The sequence below is a fragment of the Lynx canadensis genome, chromosome B1 (genome assembly GCF_007474595.2).
Source record: "Lynx canadensis isolate LIC74 chromosome B1, mLynCan4.pri.v2, whole genome shotgun sequence".
Taxonomy (NCBI): Eukaryota; Metazoa; Chordata; class Mammalia; order Carnivora; family Felidae; genus Lynx; species Lynx canadensis.
In genome coordinates, this window is record NC_044306.2 from 85,756,219 (window position 1) to 85,778,887 (window position 22,669).

The 22,669-nt window shown below is 41.9% G+C and overlaps 1 protein-coding gene and 1 non-coding gene across 2 annotated transcripts in view; both read left to right on the plus strand.

Moving 5' to 3' along the window:
* Positions 1-22,669, plus strand: part of TBC1D9 (TBC1 domain family member 9) — a 114,348-nt gene that overhangs the window by 61,466 nt on the left and 30,213 nt on the right. Inside the window, exons 3-10 of the mRNA XM_030313021.1 lie at positions 392-510; positions 6,573-6,801; positions 7,233-7,494; positions 9,276-9,483; positions 15,467-15,673; positions 16,529-16,699; positions 17,285-17,435; positions 20,292-20,506. Of these exons, the coding sequence (XP_030168881.1) occupies positions 392-510; positions 6,573-6,801; positions 7,233-7,494; positions 9,276-9,483; positions 15,467-15,673; positions 16,529-16,699; positions 17,285-17,435; positions 20,292-20,506 (1,562 nt within the window). The remainder of the gene's footprint in view (positions 1-391; positions 511-6,572; positions 6,802-7,232; positions 7,495-9,275; positions 9,484-15,466; positions 15,674-16,528; positions 16,700-17,284; positions 17,436-20,291; positions 20,507-22,669) is intronic.
* LOC115513162 lies at positions 21,269-21,370 on the plus strand. Its single transcript, XR_003968585.1, has one exon. It is a non-coding gene; the product is annotated as a U6 spliceosomal RNA (small nuclear RNA).

Consider the following 22,669-nt stretch of genomic DNA (forward strand, 5'->3'; position numbering starts at 1 on the left):
TACCAAAGCTCTCATTATTGCAGCTTAACAAAAGTAACCTAGTCTCCTAGCAAGATCTACGTCACTCTGTGAAGTGCAGGTTCTAGGAGGGAGAAAAATGGAAGATAGTGCTCAAGTCCCAATCCATAAAAGTGAACGGGAGAGATGCTGCTACCTTCTACGTGGAAACAGTGTGCGAAAAGTGTCTGAACTCACCTGGTCAGACTTGACTATAACACAGTACTTACTCTTGGGTTTTCACATCGCTACTTGTCCTCTGCGTCTCCTCTGAAGAGGAGAAAGCAGTTAAATGCAGTTGTCTCCTTTAGTGACATTGCATATTGATGAATTGAGCCCGTTTACATATCTTTTAAATTCCGAAAATTCTGTTATCATCTTTACATTCATACAGGTGGTTCCAGAAAAGAAATCACCGAACACTGGGAATGGCTTGAGCAGAATCTGCTGCAGACACTCTCCATCTTTGAAAACGAGAATGATATCACCACATTTGTGAGAGGAAAAATACAGGTAGTGGGTTGTCTGTTTTGTTTAGTTTTAACTTTTAATTGGAAATAATTTCAAACTTACGGAAAAGTTGTAAAAATAAGAATTGTGTAAAGCCACACCTGTAGACCATCTGCATATTCTCCTGTTGTTAACATTTTACCCAGCTACATTATCGTGTGAGTGCTCATTTACTTTCTATTTGAGAGGAATTTCCTCCAAATACCTCACTGTGTATTTCTAAGAATGTTCTATTGAATAACAACACTGCAGTTATCACCCACAATAAATTTAACATTAACATCATACCTTAATATTTGGCACATATTCCAATTTTGTTAATTGACCCAATGTACAACATTTTTTTCTTTTCAGTCCAGCACAAGATCTAGTTTAGGAAGCTGTTGAGTTGGTTTTCGTCTGTTGTCTTCTTCAATCTGAACATTTCTATAGCCTTTCTCTGTCTTTTATGACATTCATGATTTTAAGTTCTGGTTTTTTTAATGGGATGTTTTTCATTTTGGGTTTTGTCAGATATTTCCTATGATTTGATTCTGATTATGTATTCCCAGGTGGAACACTTCATAAGTGATCTTATGTGCTTTTAAGAGTATCAGTTCTGGGGACACATGATACCCATCTCCCCTCGTTGGGCGATATAACCCCAGCCAGGTGTTACCTACCCAGTTTCTCCACTGTAGAGTTACTAATTTTGCCTCTTCAAATAATAAACAATTTGAAATTTTCTGTAGGAAAATATTTTAAGGCTACACAAATATCCTATTCTTTATCAAAATTTCCCCATGATTTAGTGAGGAATCATCCCTTGACGATTTTTTTTTGTCTGAACCAATCTTTGCTGTGATGTTTTTACAAACTGATAATTTTCCAAGTCCAGCATTCTCTATAAGAATGCTATTCTACTATAAGCAAGGGCTCTCTCATCATTTATTTATCTATTTGTTTTGGTATCGACTCATGGATTCCTGTTTTTCGGTTAATGTTTCATTACTGGGCTTAATTATTTTGGTACCCACACTATCCCAGGTTTAGCTAGAGGAAACACCTACAGATTGCCTCCTTTGTCCTTGTGACATGTCCCTGTTGCTTTTTTGAGCACTTCTCTACTTCTGCTATAGCAGGATGTCCTAGACTCCTCTGTACTTTCTCCATCCCAGTCCTGGAATCAGCCATTTGTTTCTGTTCGCTTTCAGTTTCAGGCCCTATCTCCTTTCCCGCATAGTTTAATATTATTTTTTGCATGCAGAAAATTTTAACTTGCTTCCGAAAGTTTAAATTCCTCAAAATGTTACTCCCTTCTGCAGTCTTGCTATCCTGTTCTCCCCAACCCCTTGCAGTTAACCAACCTCATTATTATCGGGCCTATGCTTCCTGTGTTTCTTTTTGTGAAAAGAGGCTGGTATATGTTTTGTTTTGTTTTTTAATTTCTCTTTAATTCTTACACATAAGCCTTCATGTATATATGCTCCTTTGCATTTGCTCTTTTCAGTCAGTAACTCTTGGGTAACACCTCATATCAGTTCATAGAGAGTATCCACATGTTGTGTGTGATTATTTGTTATTTAAAAAACATTTTGATAGTTTGGTTTTTATGTTGAAATATTATTAATTTTTAGATTTACAGAAGAACTGTAAAGATAGGACAGAGAATTCCCATAGACCCTACCACTCAGCTTCCATTAATATTAATATCTTCTATAACCATAGTATATTTATCAAAACTAAGAAATGAACATTAATGCAATATTGCTAACTAAAGGCTTAATTTGGATTTTACCAGTTTTGCCATTTCATGTCCTTTTTTATTCCATGATCCAATCCAGGTTCCCATGTTGCATTTAGTGCCTAATTCTTTTTTTTTTTTTTTTTTCCACGTTTATTTATTTTTGGGACAGAGAGAGACAGAGCATGAACGGGGGAGGGGCAGAGAGAGAGGGAGACACGGAATCGGAAACAGGCTCCAGGCTCTGAGCCATCAGCCCAGAGCCCGACGCGGGGCTCGAACTCACGGACCGCGAGATCGTGACCTGAGCAGAAGTCGAACGCTTAACCGACTGCGCCACCCAGGCGCCCCCATGTGCCTAATTCTTTTTAATGGGTGCATATTATGTGTGTACGTACCGTAGAGAACTCAGCACTCTCTTATGCTCGAACATTTAAGTGGTTTACGATATTTTATAATTATACTTATCTGTCTACATATACACACATACACACAAATATACAGTATATGCATGAATTATACTTCATGCATATAGTAATAAACATGTATGTATATATGCATGTGTATTTTTGTATTGTAGGGATGTATCTTTAAGATCAACTGGTAGAACAGAAAATGCATGTAGAAAATGCTGAATATTACCAAATGCCCCCTCCCCCCGCTACAGAAATTGTAACCTTTTACATTCCCAGTGGCTTGTAGGGGAATGCCTGTTTCCCCACAGGATAATCCACCCACAGGTAGATTATCAAGCTTTTGAGTTTTTGTCAATCTGATGGGAGAAAAATATTTTAGTGTTGTTTTAATTTGTATTTACCTCACTTATAAGTGAAGTTGAACATCTCAGGTATTTAATGGCCATTTTTATATAGCTGTAGATTGTCTGCTGGTGTCTTTTGCCTATTTTTCTATGGGACTTTGGTCTTATTTTTCTTTCATTTTTAAAAGTTCTTTTATATAAAAGCCATTAGCCTTTTGTCGGTGATATTTTCTCTGAATTTGTCATTTGTCTTTTGACTTTGCTCATGATAGTTTTTGCCATGGGACGCTTAAATGTTTTATTTAGTCAAGATTAGAAATTCTTTCCAGATTTTTAGTCGTAGTTAGAAAGCCTTTCTTTATACCCAGATTAAGGAAGAATTCTAGGAAGTGATCTGATAGTTTGCTTCTCATTAAAATTCCACAGGATGGTCAATTTCTGTTTGATTTCTTCTCCTTCACTAAACTTTTACATGAGCAAGTAGTAATTTCATAATCTGAAAAAGAAGTGGAATTTCATTGCTGTTTAGGGTCTAATGTTGTGGAAGGAGAGAACTGAATTTTACCTGGACCACATAAAATTAGAGAGGGCTAAGTAGCACAAAAACACATACAACTCATCACCCTCTCCCTTTCTCCCTCCCTTTGCCCCTCAAGATGGATATTTATCACTGCTTCAAGACGGCTGATTTCAGTTCATTTCTACTCTGTTGTAATTAAAGAGACTAGACACGTAATGAAGAGGGTAAAAATAAGAGCAAGGAGGACATTGGAAAGGTTCAGTTTGAAGCTGGGAGGAGGTGAGAGCTTCCAAACAAAAAAGGGGTTTCTGAGTAATGGAGAGTTGTGTTACTGATAAAACCCATCTGATTTTATAACTTCTTCATTTCATTTCTGAGTCATGTACTGACCTTCTGGGAAGTAATGTAAATGGAGAGAGTGTGAGTTTCCTCATTTGGCTGCATCATAGGGGGCAGCGACTGGTGCCGGAAAGGGCTTGAGGCCTCTTTCCCATCCAGGAGCCACTACTGAGGTTCTCCATTACAATTTCCTAGTCCTCCCTCAGATGGCATGTCTTTGGATGATAGATACAAATAAAGAGCTATAGGAGGAAACTGAAACTTAGAAGTGACAATAGCCAGGAGGAAAACAAAAACAAACGTGAAAAAACAAAAAATAAAACAAGAACCAATTATGTCAAATAGCTGTTCTTCTCACTGTTTGTATTACACCCAAAATGTCACATTTAGTTCCCCTGAAACCAATTATGAAGAAGGAATTGCTATTAATGCAATTATGTGTGAAAGAATGTCATTCATGTGCAAATGAATGGTTTAAGCATTCCCAGTTGTCCAGTAATGAAGGGAACCAACAAATTTATTTGTTTTGAGATTTAATTAACTTTTATAAATTATAAATATAATAATTAACTACAGAGGCAGCCATAATCCAAACCCATAGAGTGTATTTCTTTCTAGATTTCTGGAGTGCATTTTATCATAATAGTAGTCTTACCATACTATACAGTTTTGTATCATGTCTTTGTTTCCTTGACTGGTATTGTTATATAATTTTTAGTTGTTGTTTTAGTAATGGCATATCATCCCACTATTGACCTTACAATTCCTCTCTTTCTAGAAGTCTCCCTAGCTTCTAGGCCAAGGGGAACAGACACAAACAGTGATATAATGCAGTGAACACTTGTGTTCATATAAGGTTTCTTATAGTTTTTCTTTCCTTTGGGATAGATTACAAAATGTTGGTTATGAGTTAGTATACACATTTTTAATGGACCTTACTAGAGATTATCAGTGTATTGGAATCCCTGTGTAATTTGCTTACTTTTCAACAATCTGGTTGTTTAAATGGTTTTGCAAAGTTAATAGGTCTTGTTTTAATTTTCTGTCTTTGATTGATTATGAGGTTGGACTTTTTCTATGTTTGCTAAGTTAATTTTCCTTTTTGTGAATTCTCTGTCAGTGTCCTTTGCATATTTAAATTTATATTGGACCTCCCAAGTATTTGGATTATATGTGGGGTTGTTGCCTGGAATCAGGGCAACCAATTGTATGTTATGTAGAGCCTGTAGAACATAAAAGAAGGAGAGGGGCGCCTGGGTGGCTCAGTCAGTTGAGCATCCGACTTTGGCTCAGGTCATGATCTCACAGCTCGTGAGTTCAAGCCCCGCGTCAGGCTCTTTGCTGACAGCTCAGAGTCTGGAGCCTGCTTCAGATTCTGTATCTCCCTCTCTCTCTGCCCCTAACCCACTCGCATTCTGTCTCTGTCTTTCTCAAAAATAAATAAATGTTAAAAAAAATTTTTTTAATAAATTAAAAAAATGAAGGAGATATTCCATCCCTTTGTTCCATCATCCAGTCCACCTGGCTAAAAAATTATAGCAAACTAAGGAGAGGTTCTTCATTCTGGATCCTCTCTTTTCTTAAAGGTGGGGAAGTTGGGAGTTGAACCTTAATAGGGACTATTACCTTTACTCTTGAAATTACTTGGCAAGGCCTGTTCTGTTGACATTAGTGTGTTAGGCCCTGGAGTGTTTCAGAGTATTGTTTCTCAATTCAGTAGCCTCATAAATTCTCTCATAAATTTAGATGAGCATTCTAAAAGTGTGGTATTTAGTAGATCTTGGATAATGTAGTTTGAATATTTTTCCACTCAAAAAAAGGGTATCATTTGGTTTGTTATACATCACTTCCTTCTAATAGTCTCCTTATTCTGACTTTAGGTCCAAGCCCTGCTAAGTGGTCCAGGAAAGAGCAAGTATTAGCCCACTTGAGGGTCTCCAAGCTTACTCTCAGTCTATTGGCCATCAGGATTGCCTAGGAACCTGACTGCTACTAGTTATTAGTGGGTTCCCATTCAGTCACTTTTATTTATTTATTCGTTTATTTCTTCTTATATAAAAATTTTCGATCCCCCTCTAAAGGCACTGATAACTTGAAATGTCACACAAGCTGTAGGTGTATTTGCCAATTGGGAAAGGTTTTTCCATCCTTCTTCTGAACTGGCTACTTCTTCCCACCCAGAGGTTCAGTGCCCTCATGCCACCTCATGGTTGTCTCAAGTTCCCTAATAGAGCATGCTACCAAAGCCCGCTCATCCCCAAAATAGCTTTAGTCCAAAATGGATCTTCCCTGGTCTCCATCAAAGCCAACCATCTCTATTCTTTCGTTGTAGAAGTAGCTTTGAGAAAAGTAGAGCTTGACCTTTGGGATGGCTCTATCATGGTGAGCTAGGAAAAGCAGTAGAACTTGCAAAATCTTTACATCTTCACATTTGGAAAATAAAACTATGGGCTTCATCCTAAGTGAACTTAATAACATGATTAGCACCAACAAACAGATATGCAGATCTATATTGTCATTTCAAAATCTTTTAGTACGCAGATGCTCCTTGGTAACTGGCTTAGAATTTGGGGGTTGCCTTCGAAAATAATTGATCAATTTTAAAGAAAATTCTAGCATTAGAAATTGTTCTCTTCTTTCCTCTCCAATATCTATAGCATACAGAAAAAAGCAGCCCCAGTTGTATTAATACTGGCTGCATGCTTTGTTTTATCCTCGCTTAGGGCATCATTGCAGAGTATAACAAGATCAACGATGTGAAGGAAGATGATGACACGGAGAAGTTTAAAGAAGCCATCGTGAAATTCCACAGGCTGTTTGGGATGCCCGAGGAAGAGAAGCTCGTCAACTATTATTCTTGTAGCTACTGGAAGGGGAAGGTTCCCCGTCAGGGTTGGATGTACCTCAGTATTAACCACCTTTGCTTTTACTCTTTCCTTATGGGAAGGGAAGGTGAGTTGTCTAGAATTTCAGGGGGAAGCTTGGGAGAGTCTGCTGAGGTTCACCCTGAACTCATAAACAACAGCAAAGTGCCAAAAATAGGTCTGTAGTTATGACTGGGTCAACACTGTGTTTTAACTATTTAACAAGTGAAGTCAATTATTTTTGTCTAATATTTGTAAACAAAAATGGTTATTAAGTAATAAAGATCCACCAAAGTTATAATTAATGCAGTTGACGTGAACTTAAATCCATAATGCTTATGAACTCAGAATTTATGTGGTTTGAGTTTGTCTCTTAAGCAAACAAAATAGTAATGAATACGGGCATGCAAGCTCAAAGGAAAGGAGTGCACCGAGATTGGGGGTTGGGTTGTGAGGCTGAAGGATCCTCAGGGGCTTTGAAGGAGCCAGGTGTTGACCAGCCTTGTTCCCTGTGCTCAGCCAAGCTGGTAATCCGGTGGGTGGACATCACACAGCTTGAGAAGAATGCCACACTGCTTCTCCCTGATGTGATCAAAGTGAGCACGAGGTCCAGCGAACATTTCTTCTCTGTATTTCTCAACATCAATGAGACTTTCAAGTTAATGGAGCAGCTCGCCAACATAGCCATGAGGCAACTTTTAGACAACGAGGGATTTGAACAAGATAGATCCCTGCCCAAACTGAAAAAGAAGTCTCCTAAAAAAGTGTCGGCTCTAAAACGGTAGGTGACAGAGACAGAGTCTTACACGCTTTAGAAAAAAGAAACCCTTACATTCTTTTATGAAATTTAACATTTCCTTAACCACTTCAAGGGTTCTCAAGACTTTTCTGGGTATTGATACAGAACTGAAAGAGACTGTCTGAAGCAGTCACAGTTCAGTGAGTGAAGCAGACAGCCAGCTTTGGCACAAAGTGACGGGAACTCTTCCGGTCCTATGGGCGGTGCGCCATGGGCACACCCACCGGGAGATGGGGCAGGGTGGTGGAAAAGGCCCTCAATGGAGGCTGCTTGGAGTGGACTCTCAGGAGGTAGTAGAAGTTGCCTATGTAGATTTAGTAGGATGGATATTTCAGGCAGAGGGAATAACCTGATGCAGGAATCACAAGGGAAGAGCATAGAGGGAAGTGAGTCCATTAATATCTGGAAAGTGGCAGGTCATGGGATGAGGAGAGGCTGCAGAGAAGCCTGGAAGTCTGGATGGGGGAGTGGGGCTAGAGAGAAGGCAAGGAAAAAGTCGGTGCTCTCAAGTGTGAGTGTATGCATTGGAATTGTCCTGGACCGAGATGGGGAATGAGAGAGGGAGAGCATGTCTAAGGGATGGGAGAGCTCAGTTTTGATCATGTTGAGTTGCCTGCAGAGCATCACATTGGAGATTGGTCCAGTAACACATATGGAATTGGAAATCGCTGGCATATAGCTGGCAATTGGGACCTGACAAGAGATCACTGCAATTAAGATGCCTGGTGATTTGAAACGTGTTTCAGTGGAGTGGTTGTGGGTGAATGGTGTTACTGTGGTGGATTGAATAGCAGATGGAAGGCAAGAAGCGGGAATTAGGCAAGTGTAGACTTGCTTTTTCAAGAAATGCAATGGGAAAGGAGGGGGTTGCTCTGATAGAACATAAAAGATTTGAATATAGGATAGCCTGGGATGAGTTTGTGGTGAGGGTAGCTGCAGGGAAGGAGGGAGCACAGAGCTACAGCTGTAAGAAAACCAGTTATTTTAATAGTGACATCTGAAAGGGCCTGGAAAAAGATGCTTGTGTGTGCAGATGCCTCTCCCTCTGAAATGGAAAGGAAGTAAGAATAGGTGAGGATGGAGGTAATTTGCAAGTAGAAGGGAGGAGGGTATGGGAGGAGGGGAGCTCCTCTTTGCTATGTGAAGCCAGAAACTCCACCACCCAGAGGTTGAGGCGGCATAGAAGTTTGACAGGAGAGGTTTGAACCACCGACCGACATGATGAGCAGGAAAAAGGAAAAAAGATTGTAGTCAAAGAGGACCGAGCTGAGGTTGGAAACTCTGGTTGTCGGAGAGATGGGTTGTTCCTGTGTCTCAGGCAATTTTGTTGTCTTTTTAGGACAGACAGTGATAGCCAGCAGATTCATGAGGCTGGTTTGCATTCTCATTAGGTCTTTCTTAAAAGGTAAAGCCCAGAAAGTGGCTCTGGATAAATACAAATGGAATAATCTTGTTAGACATTATTGTATTCCTTTGGAAAAAGAATGGATTTCCTATCCAGGCCTAGTTTTCCTAAGATTCTTGAACATTTATAGATATTGATTGTAAAACGACTACACAAGGGACCTAAATATATCAAAGTAATTATATTACACTTTTGAGTCATAGGTTGGAGTTAGCTCCAGTAGAAAGCCAAGAAGGTAGGGATACGTCTGGCGAGATCGAGGGGCGGAGAGATGGGTTGGGGAACGTCCACTGACACGTCCTTGAGAAGGAACGGAAACCTTGCTCTTGCGTGAGGTGACACTGTTCCTGCCTTCCAGCGATCTTGATGCCAGGGCAAAGAGTGAGAGATACCGTGCACTTTTCCGACTGCCGAAAGATGAAAAATTAGACGGCCACACAGACTGCACCCTCTGGACTCCATTCAACAAAATGCACATTTTGGGGCAGATGTTTGTGTCCACAAATTACATCTGCTTTACCAGCAAGGAGGAGAACCTGTGTAGCCTCATCATCCCACTCCGTGAGGTAGGTGTCAGCGGGAAATGGAGCTCTTAGGAGCTGCATTTGTAATACTCTTCCGTGTGAACCAGGAATGTTGTTTTTACCAGCATTTCGTTGGCTTTTAACCATAGGTGAATGCTCATAAGTCTTTGGTGGCACCTGCCACGCCCTTTTGTGTGTTGTCATTGCTCTCAGTGACCTGTAAGAGCTTTTCTTCCTAGAAAAGGCAGCCTAGAGTTTTAAGATGGAGATTGTACTATTATTATTCAGGTGTGATGAGGCCAGACCCATCAGATGGCTTGTTGGACTCACAGTCCCTCCAGGAGAGGCCATGGGGGCACATTGGGAAGCACACACTTGGTCCGCAGGCAGAGGGAGCCGTGAAAATGTGGGCAAGAGCCTTTCCTTTAGGGTGCCTGGGTGGCTCTATCGGTGAAGTGTCCAACTTTGGCTTCAGGTCATGATCTCAAGATTCATGAATTAGAGCCCTGCATTGGGGTCTGCACTGACAGTGTGGAGCCTGCTTGAGATTCTCTCTTTCCCTCTCTCTCTCTCTGCCTTGCCTCCATTCTCACTTTTTCTCTGCCCCTCCCCTGCTGTCACTCTTTCTCTCTCTCTTTCTCTCTCTCTCTGTCAAAATAAATAAACTTAAAAAAAAAAAGCCTTTACTGTTATTTCCGTGGGAAGAGACAGGCAAGGCAGAGTAAACAGGTTTAAGATTGGCTAATCGGAATAATTTCAGCAGGCTGTGGGGCATAGGGGTTGTCCCTAGTTATCTGGTGTCTGGCCCCCCAGTGATGAGGACAGGGATAGTGACCTTGAGTGTGAGAGCTGAATTAAATAAAGGAGGTGGGTGGGAAGTGTGGGCTCTGGATGGTTGGTTTGCACAGGAATGACCTGCTTATAGGTGAGTCTTTTATTATCCCTTGGAGCTTGCTAACTCTGGGAAGATGATCCTCCCAGGGCTAGCAAGGCCCAGGATGTCAAAGCATCAGATATAGGAACGAAATGTAGTTACTACAACCTGCTCACAGCCTGAGAGCAGCTTGGTCACAAGGAAACGGTCTAGATTGTCTAGATTGTGAATCAGAAAGCCAAGTGTTCACTTCTGATCTGTCAATTGCCCACAGTAGAATCTCCGCAGTTGCTGGCCACAGAGGCAGATTCCTGAACCCGCCCTACATCTGAATCTCTGCAGGTTTAGGAATCTGTATTTTAATAAAGTCCCAGGCTGGTCCTCATGCACAGTGAAGGCATTGTGCATTCTTACTCTCTACACATTCTTACTGTATCTGGGGAGGAGGTGGGTCCTGTCATGTCTTCACGGAGGTAGATTGTTCTGGTACTTGTATGGAAATCTTGCCAGGAGGTTTGGAGTTAAGAAGGAACTCCATGTTAGGCTGTTGGAGGCTGGAAGTCTTACAGTCTTTTTTTTTTTTAATTTTTTTTTTTTTAACGTTTATTTATTTTTGAGACAGAGAGAGACAGAGCATGAACAGGGGAGGGGCAGAGAGAGAGGGAGACACAGAATCTGAAACAGGCTCCAGGCTCTGAGCGGTCAGCAGAGAGCCTGATGCGGGGCTGGAACTCACAGACCGTGAGATCATGACCTGAGCAGAAGTCGGACGCTTAACCGACCAAGCCACCCAGGCACCCCTCTTACAGTCTTAAAGTTGTCCTGGTAACAACTTCAACACGCCCTGTTGCTTTTCTAGAAGTTAAGGTGGTTAGAAGCTTTGATTATATAATTAAGATTCACCCTTTGAGATTCCCTAGAGTAAAGGATTCAAGTTTCCCTCTGCCTTCTTTTCTTAAAAAAAAAAAAAAAAATTATGTAAGCAGATTTATTTTCTGGGTTTTTTTTTTTTTCTTCTTGTTTTAAGAATAATTCACGGGATGCCTGGGTGGCTCAGTCAGTTAAGTGTTTGACTTCGGCTCAAGTCATGATCTCCCGGTCTGTGAGTTCAAGCCCCACATCAGGCTCTGTGCTGACAGCTCAGAACCTGGAGCCTGCTTCGGATTCTGTGTCTCCCTCTCTCTCTGCCCCTCCCGTGCTTGCTCTCTCTCTCTCTCTCTCTCTCTCTCTCAAAAACAAATAAAAACAGTAACAAAAAAACAACCAAAAAACATTTTAAAAAAGAATAATTCACTATCATCACAGAAAATTTGTGAAAGTATATACAAAAAGAAAACAAAATTCACCCTTAGTTCTATCCGTCAAAGATAGCCACTATTAATCTGCTGTACGGCTTCCCAGGCTTTTTCTGTACTTTGCTGTGTATATGTCATTTATATTATTAAGGCATAAAACATAGAGAATTTTTATTTTTTACCTATTTCCCTTAATACTGAGTATATATTAAACTTTTCCCCATATTATTACTCTTTTACAGTGTAATTTTTAACAACTGCATATTATTCCATTAAATGTATATATAAAGCTTATTTGCTCAGTTCCCTGTGGTTGGACCCTTGTATTGTTTTCATTGTCTCCCAATCATGTGTATAATTTTCCTTAAAGTATGAATTATAAATTCCTAAAAGCTGAATTGGTGGATCAAAAAGAATGCAAAATGTTAGGCAGTTGTCAAATCTAGTTCTTCTCATAATATGAGCTAACTGGTATTATAACACTTTTTGAGGCCAGGATATGTTATGGGGGCAATTCTGAGACAGATAATTCAACAAGTACTGACACTTGGCCCTGGAATGGATTTCATAACATTTCCCAGTAAATGTACCTTCTTTGCCATAGGCTGTCATTAAACTTAATTTTCTTCCTCAAGTACTACCTACAAGCAAGTTACCTGCACCAGCAGGTTCCTTCTTCAAGAAAGAAACCCATTCCAGGATTAAGGATGTGTAGTTGTGAATCTGAGGGAGTCATCGCTCTGTTTATCCAGAGGAGGAGGCAGTGGAGGAGGTCATAAGCTGCTGTCAATATGTCCGCTCTCCTGTTCACCACCTCCAGCTGGCTCTGTTTACCCTTCAGTGCAATATACAGTACAATAGTGAGAGTTCAGGGCACCTGAGAGAATGGGGATTGATATTCTCAGCCCATCTTCTGTTTGCTTGTTTTCCCTAACAGGTGGTGGAGCAGAGATACTTCAGTTATATTTCAGGGTAAATTGGAGGAGGAGCGACAGTGGGCGTAGCATTGAGGAATAAAGCACGTTGTGGTTGGTGGATGCAACTTTAAAGAACTAGCTCAATGAAACAGCAGTGACCTTCCCCTTAACCTGATGAATCTCCAAGATAGAATAATGATAGACCCCAATCCTGACTAGTGGGAGAAGCAAAGGACTTAATGTAATTTTTACTACCTTTAGGTAACCTTAATGACAGAAAAATGATGGCGTGGGCCCCCTACCCTCCACCCTCTACCACGTACATGGGGTCTGTCTGAGCAGACAGAACTGAGTTAAGCTGATCTATGAGCAGCAGTCTCCATGGGAACATTACATCCTGCTTGAAATGGAAACTTTTAGGATTGTATAAACTAGGAATTATTGTTCCATTTGATTTTTTAAAAATAAGCCAAAATATTGACTGAATATTGTTAACATATATTTGACATACAGACTTAAGGTAGACCAAATTGACACAGAATCATGGAATCATGTTACTACAGATTTTGAAGAAATGACTGAGGCAGCAAAGCAGGAAGGTAGAGTGAACCAATTAGGTTCCTCATTAGATGGAGATTCCAGATGAAGTCTCCCTTTTTTTAATTATAAATTACCTTTTAAATAGTATATATTAAACATGAAGCTTTGATTAAATTCCAGTCTATTTTATAACCCAATTGGTAAGACAAACGTGTCTCATTAAACTAGAATACTAAAATGTAGCTGTTACCCTTTCCTTTGTCGCAAAGCTTATGGGATAGGATTCTACCAGAAATCATTTGTCAGCAAAAAATATTTTGTAGTGCATGTGAGTATTCATATGTTTTATGTGGGAGCTTCCTGGTTGTTTCTGTGTTCATCTAGCTAAAGGTCTTTCCACTTTGACTTCATCAAGATTCACATGGCTATCTAGGTTTTAGGTATGGAACTTGAACCTTTATTTCCCTTGGCATGTGTCATTTAGTCTGAGACATCTGGTGACCCAAAGAATCAGAAAAAAATTTATGAGAAAAGGAGTTTTTATAGGTCTTTTAAAAATAGGTATTATTTAACATGTTTTAAGTGCCATGGGAAAATCCTTCTCATGGTAAAGAAATTGTTTTTCCCATTTCTGCAGGTTTTTTGCATTAGGAAAAAAAAAAACACTTTATGTGCAACTCCATGTATTTGGGATTCCTTTAAAATATATAAGTATATATCCAACTATATGTATTTATAAAATCTGAGAGTAGAAGTCAGGTTCTGCAGTTTTCCCTCCCTGGAGTTGTACCCATTTTGCACTTGGGGTGGTGCAGCTTTTCAGGCAACTGCAGCAGGTTTCTTAGCCTTGACGGGGGAAAAGATTTTAAAGTTCTGCTTTGGGGAGAATGTATTTAACATGAAAATGTTGATAAAGAAGTTACAGTTGAACCTGTCTAGACTGCTCACAGGTGGAAGTGAAGAGGGGAAGCGAAATTGAACTTTAAGTATTATAGTCAGAGCTGCTGTAAATAAACCGTATATCTAGGGCTCGCTTTGAGATCTTTTTCCCTAATGTGCTAAAGAAAAATAGTTTTTTAACAAAATTAATGTTTATTTTTGAGAGAGAGAGCCCGAGTGGGGGTGGGACAGAGAGAGAGGGGGAGACACAGAATCCGAAGCAGGCTCCAGTCTCTGAGCTGTCTGCACAGAGCCTGATGCAGGGCTCAAACCCTCGAGCCATGAGATCATGACGTGAGCCGAAGTCGGCTGAGCCACCCAGGTGCCCCAGAAAAAAATGTTTAATGTTTACTTTTGAGGGAGAGAGAGCATGCTGCATGTGAGCGAGGAAGGGGCAGAGTGGAGGAGGACAAAGGATCCGAAGCAGGCTCTGTGCGGACAGCGGAGAGCCTGACGCAGGGCTCAAACTCACAAACTGTGAGATCATGACCTGAGCCAAAGTCGGACGCTTAACTGACTGAGCCACCCAGGTGCCCCTAAAGAAAAATATTTTAATGCATTTGTCTTACTTTCCAGGTGAGGGAAATCCTATTATAAGGCACCAAATGCATGTCTTCAGTTCAGAGCTAAAACAGATGTCCTTCTTTCCTACTTGTCTCCTGATGTGGTAGATTCATTTCACCACACACATGCGCACACACACACAGAGTCAGCCAGTGCAGGCAGATAGGGTTGCAGTTAAGCTGTTTACATCATGTCTGTTCAGAATGGAGCCTTTAAAAGTTTCAAGTGGAAAGAGAGGAGGGATGCAAAGCTCTGGAATTCCAATGAGATGTTTGAAAGGTTGGCAGCATTTTGAAAGCCATCCCAACATTAATCTTGGCAAAAAAGCACAAGTATCACGGGTTGTTTCTGTCTCTTATGGATGATGCAGCAGCCAGAAGTCGGCTCCTTTATGGCTTCGTTAAATTTTAATGAAAATCAAGGAGTTTCTTTGCAACACGTCTTCTAAAGCTTGGCCCTATCGACGCCTGGCCCACGGCGTCGAAAGGGCCAAGCTCTGTTGGGGGCCAGCTGCCCTGTGCACTGCAGGGTGTTTAGCGGCATCCCTGACTTCTACCTGTTAGATGCCACTGGTACCCTCCACTGTGGCAACCGGAAATGCCTCTAGATGTTGCCAAATGTCTCCCAGATAACAAAATCACTCCCAGTGTAGAACTGCTGATTTGGAAAGACCAGCAAGACAATTCCAGCTTCTGATAAGAGCTCCAGTTTGATTTGTTATGAACTATTTTATTTTACTGGAACAGAGTCAAAGACTCTCATTCTGCCTCAGTAAAATACAGGTGGTTCCTCCAGAATATGAAGTGTTGTGTTCCTTGTTTCGTGCTGCTCAGAGGCTACTGCTGGGTGATCCCTGGAAAGTAATGCTTTGTTTCATGTTTCATGTTTCTTTTCAGGTGACAATTGTGGAAAAGGCAGACAGCTCCAGCGTACTCCCCAGCCCTTTATCCATCAGCACCAGGAACAGGATGACCTTCCTATTTGCCAATTTGAAAGATAGAGACTTTCTAGTGCAGAGGATCTCTGATTTCCTGCAACAGACGACCTCCAAAATCTACTCGGACAAAGAGTTTGCAGGCAGCTACAACAGTTCAGATGATGAGGTCTGTGGGAGATGCCTGAGGGTATTTGCCTTCGTCCTACTCTGCCCCAGAATGTTCCCTTCCTCATCTGTTCTGTTTGATCTGCAAGCTCTGCAGCTGTGCTAAGATAAGGCTCCTCCCCTGATGCCCAGGGAAGTATCTGAGCAATAACTCATTTGAATCCCATGGAGTTTGTATTTGGGATCCCAGAGCTGGACAGCCTTGTAGATCATCTGGTCTAACCTGCCTATTTTATAGTTGAAGAAATCATTGAGTGATGTGTCTTGTTTACACAGCAAGTGGCTCTGGTCCATATAGTGACATTATCGGGAATGCACAGAGGTCACTAAATAAAGTCTCAAATCTGAAATGCAACATCATGATGATGATTTTATTCTGATAAAAAATACCTATTGTGTCCCTTTTGAATTAGGCCCTGGACCAACATCCAGGGAAATTGGCAGCTAAAACATAATTGTAAAGATGGTGACCTCACAAGGAACATCCCTGCCCCTGTCTACCCGGTCTGAGCTCATGTGGGCATGAGGAGGCGGTCCCTCTGTCAATAAGCAGTTGATTCAGCCCCATCATGCTTTGCCTGCATGCTAATCGGAGGCTAACGGTCAACCAGTTTGTTGCAAAAATGCATCGGAAATTAGATGAAACGTGTTTTCAGCACTGAAGCTCTGTGTTCTGTGACCCACAAACCTGCTAATCCCCGCCAAAATGCTGCCTTACTGCCTTCCTCCTGCGTCTTCACACAGCAAGAACCATTTTGGGAACCATGATGTAGCTGTTGGTGTCTGTACAGAGGACACTGAAGAAGTAGCTTCTACGTCTGTCCCTTTCATTGTCTGTCCCTCTCTGCATCGGCAGGTGTATTCTCGGCCCAGCAGCCTTGTCTCCTCCAGCCCTCAGAGAAGCACGAGCTCCGAGGCCGATGGAGAGCGCCAGTTCAACCTGAACGGCAACAGCGTTCCCACAGCCACGCAGACCCTGATGACCATGTATCGGCGGCGGTCCCCCGAGGAATTCAACCCGAAGTTGGTGGGTGCCTCCTGCCCTTGCCTGAAACTTTTCTATATTAGAGCAATAACATTTAAAAATACTTGTAATCTAAGTAAACTGATAAATATTTCCGTAAAGAAACATTTTCCTAGAAGCGCAGCAGATTTTTATCTAAATCTCTCATTCGATTGTAGAACAGCTTCTTCAAAGAAGGAGATGAGTTGTAGAGTTACAGGTGACATTTGTTTTTATCTCGTCTTGAGTGTTTAAGTCAGCCAACAAATAAGTACGTAATCTCTCAGCCCATGTTTAAAAAACGTCAGCTCACTTTCACTCGGAGGTGTACATATAAAGCCATAAAGACAATTCGCATTCTGCTGACCTGTTTCACGTAAGTGGAATTCTGATTCTGGTCTAGAAAGCTTCGAGGCAGGACCAGAGGCTGTGGTTCAGGTGTCCAATTAGGGAAGGACTGCAGAGAATCTGAGTTCTTTGTTCTCCTGAGTTCTGTCCAGAACTGAACCACTCCATTCACCAGGGGAGATGTTCTGACCTTCCATCCAACTTCTCCTGTCTGTCCCCGACATGCTTTGGCACATAGTCATGTTTCATTATCCCTTTCAGGCCAAAGAGTTTTTGAAGGAGCAAGCTTGGAAGATTCACTTTGCCGAGTATGGGCAAGGGATCTGCATGTACCGCACAGAAAAGACCCGGGAGCTGGTGTTGAAGGGCATCCCGGAGAGCATGCGGGGGGACCTCTGGCTGCTACTGTCAGGTATGGACAGGCGTGGGGGGCGAGGCGTACTGGCCCCAGGGTGTGCAGGACCTCAGCGCGCCCCTTCTGCCTTCCCTCATGCACCTGGGCTCTTTTCAAATATGCAGTCCTCCAGTTCAGCACTAAATCCCCTTTCCTTCCCAAAGTGTTGAAGTCCCTCGATAAAAACACAGGACGCATATACACCTGCCCAGATATTGAAGCCCCCATCCCCCAAATCCGCATAACCTCTTCCATCACTTCACTAATGCTATTTAGAAGAAGAGAGATCCTGAAGGGTAAGAGTATGATTCTTCGTGATTTTTGAAGTCCTTGTTCCTTTCCCAGCTGTGTCCACTTCGTTGAAAATGGGTAAGTGTGGCACACGCTCAGAGCCCTCATTAAGGTGGGGAGAGGGAGGAATGAGAAAGCCTCGTGCTTGGTTTCTGCCACCTCCTGCATTTGCTGGTTATCACATGGAGATGTGAAGGGAAGGCCAGAACGTGCACTAGAACTGAAGGCCCACCCAGGTCACACTTACACTCCAAGCTGGAGATGCCAGGAAGGACAGAAGGGGGTTGTCATGGACCTTTGGGTCCCCCTCCAGGCTCCTGCCCAGACACAGCCCTGTGGGGTCAGACCTTTGAGCCCTGCTGGAGACCAGAGGTTCTTCAGCTAGGCCTGTCATACCTTCCTCCCAGCCGAAAGCATCTAGGGGTCTGTTCTGTCATGAACATCCAGGGCGTTTTTTTGTGGTCACCACTCTTTGTAAATCAGGTGCTTTACCTGGTTAGAGGCCTGAAATGTAATTGTTTTAAATAAGCTTATTTGAATATTTGTATATGAAACTAAGATGGTCTGACACGAGTGCCATTATCAAAACCTTTTATTTTAAAAATAACATTAAAATTAGAAGAAAAGTTACCAGACTTACAGGACAGCCTTAAATAAACAAACAAACAGGTTGTAGCTCTTTCTAAAAGTAAATACAAATGGTAATTGCCCGTAATGAGATGTATTAACATCTCAGCAGTTGGGGGATAGAATCCTGAAAAATAATTGGCTTTATGTGTTTCATGTAAAACTAGTTTGTTCTATCCTCGTTCATATGGCTTTTTCGTTGTCCTTCAGTAGACCAGCCTTAGCTCCTCATTTAGAAATCCAAATTTGAGGGGCGCCTGGGTAGCTCAGCGGTTAAGCGTCCGACTTTGGCTCAGGTCATGATCTCACGGTTTGTGGGTTCGAGCCCCACGTCGGGCTCTGTGCTGACAGCTCGGAGACTGAAGCCTGCTTCAGATTCTGTGTCTCTCCATCTCTTGGCCCCTCCCCTGCTCATGCTCTGTGTCTCTCTGTCTCTCAATAATAAATAAATGTTAAAAAAATTAAAAGAAAAAAAAAAAGAAATCCAAATTTGAGTCAAATGATCTCTGATTACACAAATCCAGACCAAGAAGAGCCTTCCTGTCCGGTTTTCTGTCTTCCTTGTGTCTGGTGAACTAGTCACCTCCACAACTTGATTCAGATCGTTGACATTGTAAATACAAAATTTCTTTTTCATCCTCGTTCAAATCAGAAGTTACTTACAGCCACATTTTGGATGAAAACAAAGCTCAAAGTCAGCACCAAGAAACAGTACACAGTGGTACACAAGCACAGTTGCAGAGACGCATCTAGAGTTAGATCCAGTGTTTTCTTTAATGGTGATGGAGGCCCGAGGGTGGAGCGGGCTCCCTGCTGCCTCTGTTGGGTAGACAGCAGCCCCTGTTTCCATCCAGCTCCCTGGAGGTGGGGTGCATGTGAAGCCAGCCCACCCATGGGGAGAGCCCAGCTTCTGGTAGGGGAGCCTTGCCTGGGTGCCGCCCTGCTCCTCGTGACTCTCAGGGCCATTGTACCAGGACCTGGCTCAGTGTATCCTGTGAAGTGAAGTGCAGGCCAGAGGGTAAGATATCTTTGCAAATCTCCCTTGAGAACAAAGCAAAAGCCAGTGTTAAGTTGCTGTCAACCAGACTGCCTTATCCAGGGTAAGTGTGAGTGGGAAGCCTGTCTCCCCGGGTGACTGTCATTGACAAGGCCCAGGCCATCCCAAGGGCTCTAATTTCTAATCAATGAAATACAGATCAGTCTGTCCTGTGTTGTAGTGTGTGTATGTGTGTTTAACATGTGCATGTGTGTGTGTGTGTGTGTGTGTGTGTGTAGAGAGAGAGAGAGAGAGAGGGAATTTATAATTACCTAAGTTGTATTTAAGTAGATTTTGATTTAGATATTCTCATATAGGGCTTTCTGTCTTTAAGAATCTTAAAATGCAAGGATCTCAAACCAGTGATCCTCAACTCATTTCTTCATCCTCATCCCAACCACCTGGGAAACTCCCACCCATGAGGGTGGCTCACTGCTAGGAATGCCCACCCCACCCACCCCCCTGCACTTCTCCAAACCCCTCCACGTGCTGTAGCACCTCCTCCTACTCTTCAGTATGGCTGTTTGGACTCTTCAACGCTTATGCTTCAGCAAGCAGCGTGTGGACTCGTTTTGAGAGACAAAACTTCCCTTTTCAAGTGAAATCTTAAGGAAAACCCCAATAAAGTACCAGCAAAGCTGCTCTGGTTGAGGGAGGGCTGAGACGGGGAGGCTTCGGCTTACTCTTCCCCTAAGTGGCTCCCCAGGATTGTTCTTGGAAGTTCTGTGGAACACAGATTTTTCGCTTGCAAGCCCCTGCCTCGGGAGCTCTTTGAGCCCACGTCTGTGGGACGTCATTGTTATTTCGGAAGTGTCCTTGGAGCGGTGAGGAACGTGAAGGGGTTCAGTTGGGAAGCCATGTCTGCAGACCGAGGGCAGGGCTTGCACTTTTGGACGTTGTATCTGTTGGGTATTTCCTAGGTGCAATCAATGAGAAGGCCACACACCCTGGGTACTATGAAGATCTAGTGGAGAAGTCCATGGGCAAGTATAATCTCGCCACGGAGGAGATCGAGAGGGATTTACACCGCTCCCTTCCAGAACATCCAGCTTTCCAGAATGAGATGGGCATTGCTGCTCTACGGAGAGTCTTAACAGCTTACGCTTTTCGAAATCCTAATATAGGATATTGCCAGGTAAATGACACAGATGGTTTAGTTTTTTTTTTTTTAATTGTTTATTAACCAGTAAGTAAGTGAGAAGAAGAAAGAAGAATGGTTAACTTCTAGAACCATCCCTGCACCTAAGTTTCTTGGCCTCAGCACTGTAGACATTGTGGACTGGATAATTCTTTGTTTGTGCTTTGTAGGATGTAGGATGTTTAATAACATTCCTGTTTAATAACACATTTAATCACATCCACCCACTAAATGCTAGTAGAACCCCCTAGTTGGGACAACCAAAATGTCTTTACGCATTGCTGAATACCCCCTGGGGAGCAAAATCTCCCTGAGTTGAGGCCACTCCACTGAGCAGAGGAGCCAGGAGATAAGGATGCCCTTTCTGGATCCAACACCATGTAGCTAGGTGACCTTGGAAAGTCGCTTCTGATTACTCTCTGAGCCACCCCTCATCCCTCCCTGAGGTAAAAGAGAGCATGCCTGAGCACCAGGCCTGTGATTCTGGATTCTCGGTTCCACAGTGCTCCTACTTTGCATCCTAGGTAATAACGTCCTTGAGAATAGAACTCTTTTATGCTATGATTATATTTTAATACACACTAAAATAAATGTCTAATCCTCTATTTAAAAAATGTTGCCCCCATACCAACTAAAATTATCTCTTGTACTAGGACATATACCACAATTTGAAAAGATTATATGACTTTAGACTTAAAGGCCATATATTCAGAGAGGCCTTCCCTGACCATCCGGCTAAAAGCTAAAGCAAATCTGGGCTTGCTTTGACAGCACATATACTAAAATTGGAGTGATACAGAGAAGATTTGCATGGCCTATCGCATGGATGACACACAAATTTATGAAGCGTTCCGTATTTTTGTGGGAGATAGAGGCTTCCAGTTATGGAATGAATAAGCCACAGGAATAAAAGACACAGCGTAAGGAATGTAGTCAGTAATATTGTAATAGCAATGTATCAATGTATCTGTAGGGACAGATGGCAACTACACTTGTGAACATAACATAATGTATAAACCTGTGTCAACGGTACTCCAAAAAGATGTGAAAAGAAATCATAACCAAATACAACCTTTAATATGTTGACAAATACTTCAAACTTGCCCCAAATCCAGAAAGATGGTATAATGTATTTTTTACTAAATGACTGCTTAACACAAAAATACATAAATAGATAAATGCTAAAGTAGGCTTAATTCCTCTACACACACACACACACACACACACACACACACACACACACAATACAGGTCTTCCTGTACCGCATTACTTTACCGTTTTGATAGCACTTCATTTAAATATACTCCCAAATTGGTTAATTAATGTTTACATCTTTATTCTGTCTCTCTGACATCAACATTTAAGCCCTGTGAAACTTGTCACCGCTGTGTCCTCCCCTCCTACCCATCCCCCAATACTTAGTCTAGAGCCTGTTATAAAGCAGACCCTCAGACTTACCTTGACTAAATGCCTAAGGAACCAACCGTGATGTACTAGAATCGTCAGGTTAATTCTCAAGTGAAGTTTTAATAGTGATTTCACTTGGGAAAATATTAAGACTTACAAGAAAAAGCCTATTAGACCCAAATTCCTTTTTTGGTATGCATGTTGTAGAAGTCTGATGAACGATTACTGGTTTGTAGATCAAAAGATGTACCGGACTTAGTTGGCTTCTACAATTACAGAATTCATATTTATCTTTTGATCTTCCTCTTTTTAATTAAGAGGACTATTAAAATAGTTGAGCCTTGAGTGGTTATGAGCTATGTGATAATATCTTTTAATAAAGTAGGTTCCTTTGGAGTCTAAATCACTGTTACATATCACTACCGTCCTTATCCAGATGGAAATAGTGGGTGAGGACGCCAAATTTGAAAGGTTTTATTGTTCTCAGAGGAGAGCCTCAGGCCATGTGTACTTGGTTATAGAAACCATTATGGAACATTAAAAAGGAAACATTTACCTCATGAATTAAGGATTGAAAACACTGAGTTTTCACAGGTTAACAAGCTTTGTCAAACAGCCTTTGGGCAAAGTTTTTGCATAAGGGCTTGCCTGTGTGCAGGGGCTCAGTCCTTGGTGAATATTAGTGTTCATAAAGACCTTTAACGGTTACCAGATCAAGGACTAAAGGTTTGTACATTTTTAAAGTGTTCTAAA